The 15,892-nt window shown below is 35.9% G+C and overlaps 1 protein-coding gene across 1 annotated transcript; it reads left to right on the top strand.

The window, feature by feature from the left end:
• The first annotated feature begins 9,708 nt into the window (after positions 1 to 9,708).
• On the top strand, positions 9,709 to 11,044 carry LOC104441827 (transcription factor bHLH120). Its single transcript, XM_010055067.3, has 3 exons — positions 9,709 to 10,098; positions 10,222 to 10,566; positions 10,695 to 11,044. The coding sequence occupies exons 1-3, from the start codon at positions 9,745 to 9,747 to the stop codon at positions 10,758 to 10,760; spliced, it is 765 nt and encodes a 254-aa protein (XP_010053369.2). The 5' UTR covers positions 9,709 to 9,744; the 3' UTR covers positions 10,761 to 11,044.
• Positions 11,045 to 15,892: the final 4,848 nt, after the last annotated feature.

The following is a 15,892-nucleotide window of genomic DNA, read 5'->3' as shown; positions in this document are numbered from 1 at the left end:
TTTGGGAACTGGTTGATCTTCCAAAAGGACGCAAAGCTATTGGGAACAAGTGGGTTCTCAAAATAACGCGAAAGGCTGATGGCTTGATAGAAATGCATAAGGCTCGCCTTGTGGCGAATGGGTATAATCAACAGGAAAGAATTGACTATGAAGATACATTTTCTCATGTAGTGAGATTTATCTCGATTCGCATTATTCTGGCAATAGTGATTATGAAAGATTTGTGATCATATCATTATATGTTGATGATATACTAATTGCCGGAAGCAATGTGGAGCTTGTCAATATTGTCAAGAGTTGGTTGTCTTCCAACTTTGAGATGAAGGATATGGGTGAGGCTGCATACATTCTTGGAGTTAAGATTTCAAGAGATCGTTCGAAGAGATCGTTATCTCTTTTGCAAGAAACATATATAAACAAGGTTCTTGAACGATTTCATATGCAAGATTGTAAACCCATAGACACTCCTATTGCAAAAGGTGAAGGATTGAGTCATAGACTGTGTCCAAGGACTCCACAAGAGAAGGAACATATGAAACATGTTCCTTATGCTAGTGCTGTTGGGAGCTTGATGTACGCTATGATGTATACAAGACCTGACATATGTTTTGTAGTTGGAATGGTGAGTAGATACCAATCCAATCCAAGTCCAGCACATTGGAAAGTCGTTAAGAGAATACTGAGGTATCTGAAGGGAACTGTTGATTACAAGTTGAATTACCAAGGAAAGGATCTACGACTTGAAAGCTATTCAGATGCTGATTGGGGAGGAGATTTAGATGAAAGGAAATCTACCTCTGGATTTGCTTTCTTATTGAACAATAGCGCCATATCATGGAGCAGTAAGAAACAAACATGTATAGCCTTGTCCACGATGGAAGCTGAGTTCGTGGCATTCTCAGTAGCGGTACAAGAAGGAGTTTGGCTTAAGAGATTTTTGGATCATTTAGGTGTTATTGAGAAAGCTACAAATCAATTATTGGTTAACTGTGATAGCCAAGCAGCTATAGCGTACACCAAAGATCCAAAATATCATGTCAAGACCAAACATATAGATACCAAGTATAACTTTGTCAAAGATATGGTTGCACGAAATGATGTGAACTTACAGTACATATCTACACATAGAATGATAGCAGATCCTATGACAAAGCCAATACCTAGAGATGTGTTTTGTGGTAATGTAAAATCTCTAGGATTGTGTAGAGTCTGATGTACTAGATTGTAATTTCCCTAAATTGTTCACATTTATGAACTTGTTTTTTTTTTCATTATTAATGCCTATAAATCTTTGTTTGATCTTAATGCATCTTAATGCTCAGTGTATTACTTTAAGTTGAGAAAGTATGTCGGACAGATAAAAGATTAGCCTACTCACACAAGTAATCGCCTCTATTTACTGTGTGATAAATAGATATGAGACTGTTTTTAAGCTTGTTATTTAGGTGATAATTGAGAGCTCAAACTTAAAATATATATGTCGCCTTAACTAAGTGTTAAGATGATGACATAATATTTACTATGTCCGAAAGTAAAATAACCCACATATTTTACTTTATCTGTCTATGATGCAAGATGTGAGTTTTGATGGATTTTTTATAAATGAGTAGATACGTGAACTCAAGTTGGACATTGGGTATGTCTAAACTATCATCTGTACAGTATTGAAGGAAAAGACATACGCTCCATGGGAAATGAGTTAATACCGTAATACGTATTTCATACTACGTATGCATGAGATGACCAATAAGAGTGGCAAAAGTTTGATCTCAACTTTTATGCCGTGTGAGACTCTTGAGGAAAAGAGTTCCTCAATTTTAATGCCCTCATGACTTTTGCTTATTCTTAAGATTTCTATTTAGTGTTTGCTATCTTAAAATGTTGCCAATGGTCATGAGTTAATTCGATCTAATGGGACATTTCTAGAAAAGCAAGCTAAACTGAAATTGAGAGTTTGAAGGAAAGAGGAATATCGAATATGGAGAATCATATTCTAAGTTTTGTGTTCACTAGTCGACCAATTATGACTGTTTTTGGGATAATCATAATTATGAATACAATATATATATATATATATATATATATATATATATATCATTGTTTAAAAGAGATCAAGAGAGATATAAATGTGATCGATCGATCTAGGGTATTGCATACTAAATTTACTCAGAGTGTGATGCCCATTATGAGCTGCTATATATTCCTAATAGATGCATAGCAACGAGCTCTCAAAGTATGCTGGTCGCACGGATTATTCACCGGTATGAATGTTGAAGAGAGTAAAGAGAATCTTGTTCGACCCACCATGTGCGAGTGGGAGATGATGGTTTTATGTGATGGGTCTAAATTGGCCCGTCCGCCCATGTTCCTAAAAGCCCGGCCCACAAGATTAGGGCCCATGGATGAAGGGGTACGTTTCTTTGTTTTTTTTAGGGACGTATATAAGGGAGGAAAGAGAGGGAGAATGTACCTTTTGACATTACATACGTTCCTCTCCCTCTCTCCCTCCAAAAAGAAAAAAACAAGAAGAAAAGGCGACGCCCTCTCCCTTCAAGGCCAAATCAACATCATCGGATCGAACGGGATCGTTTTCTCTTCCTCTTATCGGCGTCGGTGTTTAATCTGTGGCTAACAAGGTACGCTCGATTCTGTGGTGTGCTTTAGGATCGGTGATACATGTTTTTTCCGGGCTTGTCTTCCGCATTCGTTTTTAGGGGTTCGATTTAGTGTCGAATCCGGTTTTTGGGAATCCGACAAACCCAACAGCCCCAAATCAACTCTAAAAACTCTTAAATTTAGCTCTAATTCCATTTGTTATGAAAATAACATGGAAGCCAATGGATTTTCCGATTCAAGTAAAATGCCAGAGAATGACATTACAAGAAAAATCAAAGAAAATGGATAATGAACACTAGAGTCAAAGAAAAGGGATAATGAACACTAGAGCTTCATGTGATTCGATTCGAGTGTACATACTCCACGGGAGAGTCAGTCACCTTGAAATCCACTATGAATCTAGAGAATACAAAGTTCATAATTGTTTGAATGTTTCTTAGCCCCCTAATTACACCTATAGCAGACCACAAGTATTATCTCACAATCTCTTTCAGAGAACTCACCCAAAAATTTTATGGAGAGAAAATCTTATACTTCTCTTATTTACTCTATTGTATATGATATTAGAGTAGAATTTACATGTATGTATGTACGTACGTATGTACAGGAAAGCTCTTTTATAAAATGTCGAAACCTACTCAAATTAAAAAATCTACTCAAACTCGAGACACATTCTCAACGGATAGTACTTACTTTATATACATATGACTTAAAGATTAACAAACAAGAGCAATAAGAGTCTATATGAAAAGTACACATAATATGAATGCAATAAGCTCCTGACAATAGTGAAATTTTGCATGAGAAAAACCTGTTAGGATAGATGTAAGTTGTAACTAAGTCTCATCCTATTTATCCATAAAGTTAGTTTGTGTGGTCAACGAATAAAATTATTTATGCACGATACATGTAAAACCAACATATACCATCATTAAGGCCACCTACACTAGGGTTTGGGTTCTCATTCTTTCCCGGACAGACTATGTCCAAATCCTACTCCATCAAGAACTATTCTCATTAATTTAGATGCCATTTCCCTGTGTTTTCACATCGTTTCACAAGCCTAGTACGAAAACTCGGAATCCCCACTTTATAATATTGATCTTCCAAAGGCCGAACCCATGGATTACTGCACATACCTTAAAAAATTCATTTGCAGTAGGTGCCAGATGGTTCTGAAGAGCTTTGGATACTCTCTCCCAAGAATTAAAAACTAAATCATCGTTCTTATCACCCACTTCACTATTTTAGCTGAATGACTATCGAGAAATCCGAGTAATCAAGTTTGTGAAATCACCCATCAATTATTTCCTACTTAATGTTAGAATATTTAATATTAAATCACCCGTTCATCTAATAATTTAAGCTTTTACAGTAGTTGATATTAGTTTCACACAATACTTTATAGTACTGAAACAGAAAATCCTAAATTCAATTCTTTATGAACTCCTCATTTGTTTCACGTACTATATAGTTTCACCTTTAGTTTGTATCAAAAGCCAACCTACGTGTGCGAGATTAGTGTATTTTAAATATCAAATCACTTGTTTTTATAATATCAGTGATCCCACAGAAAATCTTTCACTAGATACGGTACTTTGGTGCATCTATCACAGGTCCCTACACCTTTCCATTATGTGCATAGTAACTCATCTTGATTGACAGAAACATCACCTCACATCTTTCTTTCAATTTAAGTTAGTTGTATCCAAATTTTGCACTTGGAAACATCGTCAGCGCTGCATTATTATATGATTTACACACCTGATATAATTAACGAGTGACATACATACCATAACACATTTTCCATGATTATTTACCTTGAACAATGAAAAACATGTTCTTCATGCCGCAGAATAACTAAAGTCCTTTTCAATAGAATGTGTAGGAAAATAAATTGTTTTCACGTGCGCCTTTTCGCCTGGTCTTTCTTTGGCCACGTTCATATTTTTTCTTTTCTGGTTGAACATTAATTTGTTGTCATGGTCGTGGATTCACTGTTAATGAACTTTGACTTAGTCATTTTGCGTACAATGTTGGCCGGCCACAAGAATAAATAAATATAAGAAAAAGGACTTTTTCCGAGATATATTTCCTGATAATTATTTGGACTGTGACTCGAAATAATTGCTTCAAAAGCGGGAATCTCTTTCCCTATCTCTCTATCTCCATTGCCGGGTTTGGTTTGGACCCTTTTGCTTAATTGACTAATTAATTAGGTTAATTACTTTATGATTGTCCTAGTCTACGAAAGGAGCAAATTGCTCAAGTTGACAAATGAACATACGACCACGTGAAAATGACAAATTTTCTCTTCTTTAAAAAAGACACCCTACGTGGTTTTTCCTTGTTGGGTAATCATGTCTATTCTTTTCCTAATTTAATATTCCCGAATCTTTTATGAAGATTAATTCTATTCACGCCAGTGACTTAGGTATCAAATAATTTCTGATGTAATTTATACGTGTTGTTATGAAATAGTCGTTTTCCAATGATATCCTCCAATCATGTCATCTGGAATGGAAGGGGTAGCCTGAATCTTTCCGTTCTTTTTCATACCGATGTTGCCAATTTCTTTTGCAAAGTCAATCGTGCACTTTCAAATTGGGCAGTCTACTTGTCTTAGGTGGGAAAGTTTAATAGGGGACAATAAAATGTCGCAATCAAGGGTCTAATAATCTGCCACCACTAAAAGATACAGCAGATTTCATTTCATTAGTTTAACAGATAAAATATAGTATATGTTGATAACGCTCTTCGTAATTATTTGTGAATGATGTCCTATACAACTCACGTGGCCTACTTAGAATTCTTTTCTTTTGCTTCGACTTCTTTGATTTGGTGAGGATCTACATATAGCAAATACCAATAGAAAACGGCGGAATTGGGCAAAGTGGTTTCAAATTGTGTGAAAACAATGCCAATTTGGAGTAGAAGTTGAATTTTGCAGTGCAAAAGATAAAAAGAAAGAAAAAGTTAAATTTTGATAGGGAAGCATGTTAAGATAGAAGATATTCGACAATCGAGCCCATTTAACTTTATTTTTTGTTGGATCAACTAGGTTTTTGTGGAGCTAGGAATGGAGTCCTAGCAATTCTTATGATTACTTGTATTGGCCGGTTATAAAATCGTTTGTCAAAAGAATTGGAGTTGTTAGAAAGCGAAACCATGACATACCTCTACCATATTTTATTTTATTTTTTTAAATACTCCTAGTTCGATATAAGTCGAGTCCTACATGTGAAATACAAAATCAATTCGAAATCACATCCAACAAAATAATGAGGTAACATCAAAATAATTCTAAGATCAACATATTAATAACATGAGGTACTGTCAAGATTATATTTTTCCAATCAAAACCCATGTTGAATCCGTGAATAACCCGCCTCTCATCATGTGGTAGAGAAATAAGGTAGTGTATGAAACGCTCAAATTAGATGAAGAACTAATGCTTTGTGACATCATTCATATCATTTTTGTAACTATTAAGTAAGCTGCTATAATACATTGTTTGCATGTTTCCTAACATCTTAAATTATCAGGAAAAATGCGATAAATTTAACTTGGTACCGGGGCATATGTCAATAGTTTTAATCTTAGCGCTCCCTCTCAATTTTCTCTTACTTGTCATTCTTGTTATTATGTCAGTTATTCTGTTCAGCGATTACCCATACGATTCACTTCCAATCACAACCCTTCTTACGCCGATAAAGACCGGCTTAAACGTGATCATTATTGGCCTAAAGTTGATAAGGAAAAACGGTTAGTCCAATTATAACGAGGAATCCCATCTAAATAACTTCATTGACCAGATAAAAACACGAGCTATCCGAGTGGGCATGTGACTAAACAAATTAATACACGAACATTTTTAAGGATCCAAGTTGAAACCCAATAAAAGAAAATTCTTATTCATGATGTATATTCGCATCACAATACCTGTAATTCCAGCAAACAACTAAGACCATGCGTCCTCTAAACTTATTTATCTTAAACTCTAATTGTTAAACTCTTGCGTGAGAACTTAGTAACAAGGGTAACATTAAACGTGTCTCTCTTTGAGACCGGGAGGCATGCTCAAAACCGATCATAAGCTGGTGATACAAGCCGAACTTAACTTTGCCGACATAACTTAATTAGCAAGTGATATTGCGCCTAACTAGCTAGTGTTTGCTCTATCACAAAGACATAAAGTCTAGATAGAAATGGTGGACCGCTTTCATTCTATTTTGCTAGATTTATATACATGTGAATTCAATTGAATAGCTTTCTAGTGAGTCTCGAAATCGAATAAATGCATGGTTTTTGAATTGACTTCTCTGCAGCAACTCGGAGCCTCCTTAGCAATGTGGCCCTTCAAATCAAATCAAATGATAGGAATACAGGAATACAACCTTTGCGCAATGGAGCATCCCAAACATTCTTTCTCCCAACAAATACAACTCATTTAAGAATTCAATTCATCTTATGAATAGTCAATCAAGAGACTTGTGTAGAGATTTAACACATTCCACAGAGCATGTATGGATGGGTAATGGTCTTGTTAGAATATTTAAATATCAAACTATGCATTCATTTAATAACTTGAACTTTTAACATAATTTGCTATGAGTCTCACAAAATCTTACATTGTATTAGAGTAAGATTTTTTGAGTTCAAAGTCCAGCCAAAGCATGATGGGGAATATTAGAATATAAATATGATATCACAACCTACATCAAATCTATAAATGTGTAATGCGAGATTTTAGCTTTGTTTATTTTGTGGAAAACAAATAATTTGATTTTTTTTTCATAAAAATAATATCTTGTATTGTTTGAAATAATTAGTCATTGAGAAATATTTTCATTATCGATAATAATTTATATCCAAAAATTTTCACAAACGATCATTTAGTAATTATTTTAAGCGATATAAATAATTATTTTTAAGAAAATATTTTCTAAAAAAAAAAAAAAAAAAATGCACTCAGTGTACAATGTAAATTTTTGATTGATTTCAACTCCTAATATGAGTGGATTACCCTAACTTCTCCACTTTTTGTCGTAACCCATTTTTAACCAATGTATACAAGAGTGCAAAGTATAAACCACTATCACAAGAAATGTTATTGGGGAGATATTACAACTAGTGTTGTTATTTATTTTCCAGCATATCGGTCTCATTATCTTTGAATGAACGAACCTCTCCAATCACCTTAATTAATTGTACAAGTCATTATGCATAATTTCATTATATTTCGTTCTTTAACAATGGTTCGATCAAGTGATCCCATCAGACCGATTTTCTTGACCATGTCAACTTTGACATATCTCTTTAAATCTGTACGGATGACCAAAATGATAAAATCATGATTGATATAACATTTAAAGTAGCTTGTGAGAGGGAACCAAACAACCCTGCCATTTCTGGTGATCTGCTTCTCCTGAAATCGTTCGCACGTGTGTTGTCGTGCATTCCCATATGTCAGATTTTCTTGATTTTGATTTCTTGACGCATTAAACACTCTGGACCCACGTCCTCATCATCAAATTGTCCCACCTAATCCTGCTCCCTCGTCTCAATAATGATCACTTCAACAAGACATAAAAACACTGTTGATTTGCATCATTTCATTTTGGCAGGAAATCCACGTCCATAATGTTGTCTTCCTAAGAAATTTCTCAGACTTTACCAGGTCCATCCACAAATTAGGGTAATTTTTTTTTTTCGCTCGACTTTTATTTTATCCAATGTCAATTAGGAAATCTTTTTTCATGAGCATTATGAAAAATCAAGAAACGTTAATATGCATGCAATAGGGATTTACTTATGGAATAAATGTACTTGCATTTTTTAATTCGAAAAGGCATACAAATTAACACCCTGGCTCCACCTGTGTGATTTTGTGGATAAATTCACATAAAACATTTTTGCTCGACTAAGAGACGTTATCTTCCCATTTTTCTCACTGTCCAAGAGAGACTTTTGATGCCTCATGTTTTCTTCTCTTCTCTTGGTATCCGTACACGCCACTTTCCAACCCACCATAATGCTGGTCATCACCTAGCTACTCGAAATGGTGGCTACGGTGATTCTCCAAATAAAGGGGATGATCACCTTGTGATTTGAACTTACTTAGCCCATCCATCCAATGGTCAGAATGAAACATGTACTTAATAATTAGAATAATTTCCCATTTTTGTCAGAAAAGTGTCTGCAAGTAGCTGATTTAGTATTTTAATTCTTTTTCAGCAACCCAAAAGAAAAAGAAAACGATTGCACTTTGTTATGAGGATATGCTGTTTGAAGCAGAAAAAAGTGCTAAGATATTTAAAATAATGTGGGTTGACACTAAGGAAAACTACAAATTGATACATATGCAACAAATTTACTTTAAATTAAAACCCTAATCTAGTACACAAGTAGTAAACTTACCTTATATTATTTTTTGTTAAATTTTATAATCAAATTGCGAAGTTGATTAACATATGATAGTTGATAGATATACCGGTTTGAGGTCTTACCCTCCGTTTGTTATGATATTAATCAAATTTTACAAAAATTAATGGAGGATAAATTTGTCCCTTATGAAGTTGTTTGGAGTTTGATGGTCAAAATTTTAGTTTGAGGTAAATTTATCATAGATGTATTAATTTATGGTTTTTCATGATAAAAAAAATTAATTTTAATAAATTTATTACAAGTGTATCAATTGAGAGTTTTTATAATATCACAGACGATAAATCAAGATAAATATATATTTATCAACTCCCATTTCTTGGGGGGACCAAGAGAAACGTGTGAAATCCAAAAATTGAATCAGACCCAATTCCATATTCTGATTTTCTACATGTGAATATGATGTGGGTTTCGATCAGTCCCCCAAATGTACAGTTCCAGAAGAAAGATATTAAAGCTTTATTTTAGGAAGCAGCAAACTCAGGTCATTTTTTAAGTCACATTTGTCCATCAAAAACCACAAAATCTTGAAGCATCAGGCCCATCAAAGATCTCATCATGCCCAAAAAAAACATATCTGCAGCATCCCAATTATAAAAGAGAGAATACCTCAATAGAAATAGAAAGAGAGATATAGAGAGAGAGAGAGAGAGAGAGAGAGAGAGGAGAGAGAGCTCCCCAAACATGAGCTATTTTACTAGCACGATCCCATTTGACGAAACTGATGAGTTCTTCCAATGCTCTTCCTTTGATTCCCACCAACAACATCATCAAGTCGATAACTACGACGATATCCTATATCAACTTTCTTCTCCTCCAGATGGGAACTTCTTCATCGGCGAGACGCTTGACGATCATGGCCGACAGGGTAATAAAACGTCTTCTGTGTTCGACAAACCCACGGCTGTTGCGAAGCCTAATGGCAACACAAGCAAGAACAAGAAAGTCGTACACAGAGATATTGAGAGGCAAAGGAGGCAAGAAATGGCTACCCTTTATGGATCTCTAAGGAAACAACTCCCAATTGAATTTCTTAAGGTTAGTTCTCCTGTACTCATTTTTACGAATTCTTTTGCGAAAGTTTGTGCAATACAGCACTTTCTGTGCTGTCTTTTGTGTGGATTTAAATTGCCTTTTAATGGGATAGGACACTTTTTGCAGGGAAAGAGGTCTATTTCTGATCACATTCATGAGACAGTCAACTACATAAGGCATATGCAGAACAAGATCCAAGCGCTGAGTGACAGGAGAGACGAGCTGAAGGGACTGTCTGATTCGGGTGCTCCTAAAGAGACACCTGAATGTTCAAGAACCGCTTGCTCTCAGGGCGACACTGTGATGGTCCAGTCTTGCATGGCAGGAGTGGAAATTCTCATAAACACCGCCTCGCAACAAGGGCTCCCCTTATCAAGAGCATTCAAAGCGTTGTCCGAAGAAGGAGTAAACGTGTTCAGCTGCAATTCAACGGAAGTGAGCGAAAGGATTCTTCACTCCATCAAAGCCGAGGTACCCCTAAGCCTCAATATCCCTCAACGAATGCATATAATGCCAATACTTTTAGGGTTTCATTTGAAATTTCCTTTTAACCCACTAATTGATGAAGCTCCTATCCTATATTGGGGTTATTTATGCAGGTAACCAAAGGAGGAAATGGCAATTTGTTCGAGCTGCAACAGAAATTGATGAAGTTAACGACTTGATTATTCTCAGATTGGAGTGATTCCGTGAATCTTAGTTTTGTGAACCTTTCCTCTAGATGACACGAATCATGAAGATGTCTTTACATCCTGCAGGTCCTTCTTCCAGGCAATTTTGGCCAGGAGTTGGTAATGTTGGTGACAATGCTTCATTAGAATATGTGAATGTGATATATTAAGTTTTGCACATTCTTCCTGTACTCTACTGAGAGACGAGTAACATTGTTCTGCTGAGTTGGCTTTCATGTACAGTTTGCCTGCCTAATTGTATCACTTTGAATCTCGTACACCAGAAGTCTGGCGTCATGATTTTTATTAGCGGTATATAAAAGTTAATGCACATGGTTGCTGTAAATGATAGGGCATCTGATCAGTGGTGTATAGCAGATATATATGATCCTTCATGTGCATCTGGTCATATTAGGATTTAACATTCACGGATTCCACTTCCTTCTTTGCAGCTGATTGAAATTGATAAACAGAAACAAAAGTGAAGCATATATTCATGATATCTGATCAAATTGATCACAAACATGCATCAGCATTAATGTTTACTTGTTTGGGTCCATTTGCTGGAAATGCATCATCAACTACTTGGGATAAATGAGGTGTTGTGCTGTAAATGCATGCTAAGACTTTGCTTTTGGGTAATGCTTTCTCTTAAAGGGAAAAAGAGACATTTTTTTTCCTATTAACTCTTAGGAAGTGTATATCACTCGCGTAGGACATATCACATGTCCGTGCATATGCATATTTTAGCAATTGATTTTATCTATTAGCATGGCGAATCTTGTACACAAGCATCTTGGTAGAGAAATTGAAACAATCTTTCCACTGGAGTTAAAAAAATCTGTGTGCATCATCAGAAACCGGAATCATTATACACTGAACTTGTAGTCGTCAAAAGTATGTTTGCTTTTCCTTGTTGGCTGTCTCTATGCCGACTGTTATGCAACTTTTCTAAGATATTGCTAGGCATAGTGAAGATAGGGGAAATGTTTGCTAGTAACACCTGAACAAAAAATATCCAGAAAAAGCCAAAAAAGAGACCGTGGTTAGTGAGCTGATTTTAGGCTCGTTAGGAATAGAATTTCGTGTTGACTGACAACAGGACCATGACACAGTAAGGTCCATTTTGTCATCTTACAGCTGCAATAAGAGGGAATATACATAAATCTTAGCCCCAAATATTCTTTACTGGGCAGTGTTTCGAGGAAGCACTGGCACGCAGGCGCGCAGACATGCAATATAAGAATTGAAACAGTCCTAATCTCCTTTACTTTTTATTTTCTTTTTTATACATACGGATGGTGTGAGCCTCCTGTGTGCTTTCTGCATCTAAACCTAGACGGTAGATAAATAATGTTCTCTTCCTACTCCTTAGTACCAAATTATCATTCAGCATGCTGTAGATATATAGTCAAAATTATAAGGGCTGAGATCCTTGTTTGTCCATGTTTATATGCATTATTTGCGTTAATTGTTCAATCCATGGAGTTTAGAGAGAGACGGCTGCATGAATGATGTAGAGTTGATATAGGGTTGCATCTTTTTATTTTCCATTCTATCCAATTTTTTTTTTCAAAGGACAATATATAGTAATTTATTTAGATATCTGATGGAAAAGTTTATTTCTTCACATGGAAATACTATCACAACGTGATTTACATGTGTTTTCAATCCTATTTTCGATATGAAAAAGGCTTAAATTAAGATGAACGCGTGACAGAATTATTATAAACCGAGTGTATGAAAATCACTTTTTTTACTATCGTATAAAAGATAAAAAGAAAATTTCTTCGAGAATCACGTTACTGCAACACGAAAAAAAAAGGGGCATATCACTCATGACACTTGTCATTGAGATTCTTTTTCCTAAATTAGGTTTTCGTATATGAATACTAAATCAAGCTCATCTCTCTGGTCCGGAGAAAAGCATACCCTCTGCAAAGGACATTGATGTTGAGTTATTCCTCTTAGCAGAAACATCCTCAGCAAAGTCTTAGGGTACTCGTCACTAGCATTCCTGTAATCGGATTTTGTGGACTCAACTTGCCCTCTTGGCCTTGACTCAGTGGGCAGACAGTCAATATACATTCAAAGCTGCTCGTTGTCTCCCATCAAATCGATATTAACATCGACTGACAGCTGACCATCTCCCTCCCTCACCTCTTCTGTACACATGGCTTTTCGTGGCTTGTGGGGAGCCCCCAACCCTACCATTTCATTATTTTAGAAAGATGAGCAACATACACGGACATGCGCAAGCTCTGACCACCCATTGCATGCCCTTTTCGACCCCGTCATCATTTAATATGTGATGATGAGGATGATTCATTGAATGAAATGAACACTCCCGTTTCGAACTTCCAGATACTTAGGAAAATTCATGCATCCACGTCATTGGCTGACTCATGGATGGGTTCCAAATGGAAGCTGCAAAGAATTAATTAATGGGATGACTTCATTTTCTCATGGATTACCCTATCTTTAGTGGTCCTTGCCTGGTTTGGCCAGTCTTGATAGATAGGGCTCGATCGTGCACACTCAAGTACGTAACGGATGTGTTCGATTTCTCATGCATCTGCTACCTTTACATTCTGTTTTCTACTTGGATCACGGTTGAGCAATGTATGGATTTAGTATTAGTTCACCGTTCTGGTTCGTTATAAGACTGATAATCAACTTGTATATTCAGGTCACTAATATTGATATCGTAAAAATTGTTAGTTTGTTTTCTAACACTTTAACGTTCCACAAGAAATGATTTGTCTAATAGGATATTAGAGCATAATAAATCAATGGTTCAAATCTCGGCACTTCCACTCAATTTTTTGCGTAAATGTTATTCTACTTGTTTTCTTGTTCCTCAATTATCTCGTTGACGTGTTGTGCCACCTGATCTCTTGCCTGTAATATGCTATACATACAAAATTGTCCTATTTCGTAACTGCTTAGCAAACATTTTTCCGAAAGAACGTATGAATAACATGAAAGTGATTATGTACGTTGTTAGTAAGTGATATGGCCCCAATTGCTTTGGAAAGTGGCTATATAACCTTTGGTAGGGCGCTCGCCAAATCGGCAGCGAAAGAACCACAAATTAATTGATGGATCATGGTTGTCGCTGATATGTCTCTCCAGGCATTTCTCCGAGCAATATGACTAACCTCTTTCGGTTGTTTGTCAACCACCAGACACGACGTGCGCTGAACCAGAAGTGCAGTCGTTGTTGCGTCGGTCTTGTTATCCGGATAAGAACATGATCTGTGAGTCCATGCTGGCTTGATTTCTGTCTCTCTCTCTTGTCGAGGCAATATCTCCAAGAAAAATCCATCTTCCTTACTTCTTGCCACTGTACGATTGCCCAAAAAGTCCAAGTAAATTGAAAAGAAATCGAACTATTAGGGTAAAGGGAGACTGAACGTGTTAGAGTTCACTGTAAATCCTAAATCAAGCGATTTGCAAAATGGGATTGTCAAAGCAGATGGAATGAAAGGATGGGCTGATCAGGATCAACAGCGAGAAATCTCGAAGTGGTTGAAAAGGGGTTGTCAAAGCACATATTAGGCTCCTACTCAGTATAGGTTATTGTAACATTGATAAATTACATAAAAATTGATGTACTGGTTACTCTTTGTACAAGGAAGTGGAGTTAACGTCTGAGTTTCATGTTTGGTAATGATTGCCGATGTGCGATGTAGGCTTTGACGTGTCTTTGGTTAGACGAAACCCTAGTGTATATTTAGGAAAAGCAAATAGAGTTTGTCAAAACGACCTTATAAAAACTATTAATAATAAATCAAAATAGAGGCTATTAAGAAGGATGTGTGGCCCGTTGATATGGCACATGCTTTCATCGTCACCCGATTGATGGCCTAATTTCCTAAAAAATCATAAACTTTAAATCTAATCTCAATTATGCATGAAAATGTTTTTTGTCTAAAAAAAAAAAACCCAAAATTAAGTTCAGTTCCAAATTTACCCCGAATGTTTTTTGTTTAATAAAAAAAAACCGTCAATTTTTTACTTTAAGCTCCATTCGTTTTGTGGAAAATGTGGTGTTTCTAGAAAATATTTTCTAAAAAGTCATTTTCTAGGAAAATGTAATTATTTTCTGATGTTCGGATGAAATATGAAAATGAAGTGGAAAATATTTTTCAATGTTTGGTAAGAAAAATAATGAACAGAGAAAAATATTTTCCTCCATATACTCTTTTTATTTATTATATTTTTTAAAATGGATTTTTCATATTTTTTTTAAATTGATTTTTAATTTTTTTAAATTTTTTAATTTTTTTTTATGGCCGTAGAACCGTCTCGCGACCAACAACAGCTACGCGTAAACCACGTGGGGGTGCTAACGCAGAACCCACCTCCCACGGCTCCCCACTTTAGTCGCGCATCATGACGAGTTGGGGAATTGAACCCCGGCCTTGCATGTGGCCAACGTGCGATTCCACCAACTCGGCCACCACGCGGTGGGTCTTTCTTTTTTATTTTCTTTTTTTTTTTCTTTGGTTTCCATCTCCTTCTTTTTTGGTTGATCACCGGCCATGGCGACAGCCCGCAACCGACCACCGGTGAGCTTCGAGCTCATCGATGAGCACAAGGTTCGCCTCTCACCAGATTGGTGAGTGCGAGTGTCAAGCTCGAGGCTCGCTAGATCGATGAGCGTGAGCTTGAAATCGACGACCTCGAGGTTCGCCAAAGCAATGAGCGGTGACTAGCCAAGAAAGAAGAAGATGGGAAACAAAGAAAGGAAAAAAAAAAAAAGAAAAGAAATAGAAAAGAAAAAGAAAATTAAAAATAATTCGAATTAAAAAAGAAAATTAAAATTTAAAAATAATTCGAATAAAAAAATAAAAGAAGAAGAAGAAAGGGAGGATGAAGTGAGGATTTGTAGAAGTGTGAGACAAGAGAGATCAAGTGAGAAAAATGTTTTCCACTTTTCAAAAGTGGAAAATATTTTCCTCTAATTTAGAAGAGTTTTTTTTTCTTTCTTGGAAAAAGTTTTTCCCAATGAATTCATTTTCTGTTAAACGAACACTGGAAAATCTGAAAAACGTTTTCTAGGAAATTATTTTTCATGAAACGAACGGAGCCTTAGTCTCAAATCTGCTCTTAATAGCCCT

This window comes from Eucalyptus grandis, chromosome 4, assembly GCF_016545825.1.
Source record: "Eucalyptus grandis isolate ANBG69807.140 chromosome 4, ASM1654582v1, whole genome shotgun sequence".
Classification (NCBI taxonomy): Eukaryota; Viridiplantae; Streptophyta; class Magnoliopsida; order Myrtales; family Myrtaceae; genus Eucalyptus; species Eucalyptus grandis.
The sequence above is the reverse complement of the archived record's forward strand: the minus strand, read 5'-3'. Positions and strand labels throughout refer to the sequence as shown.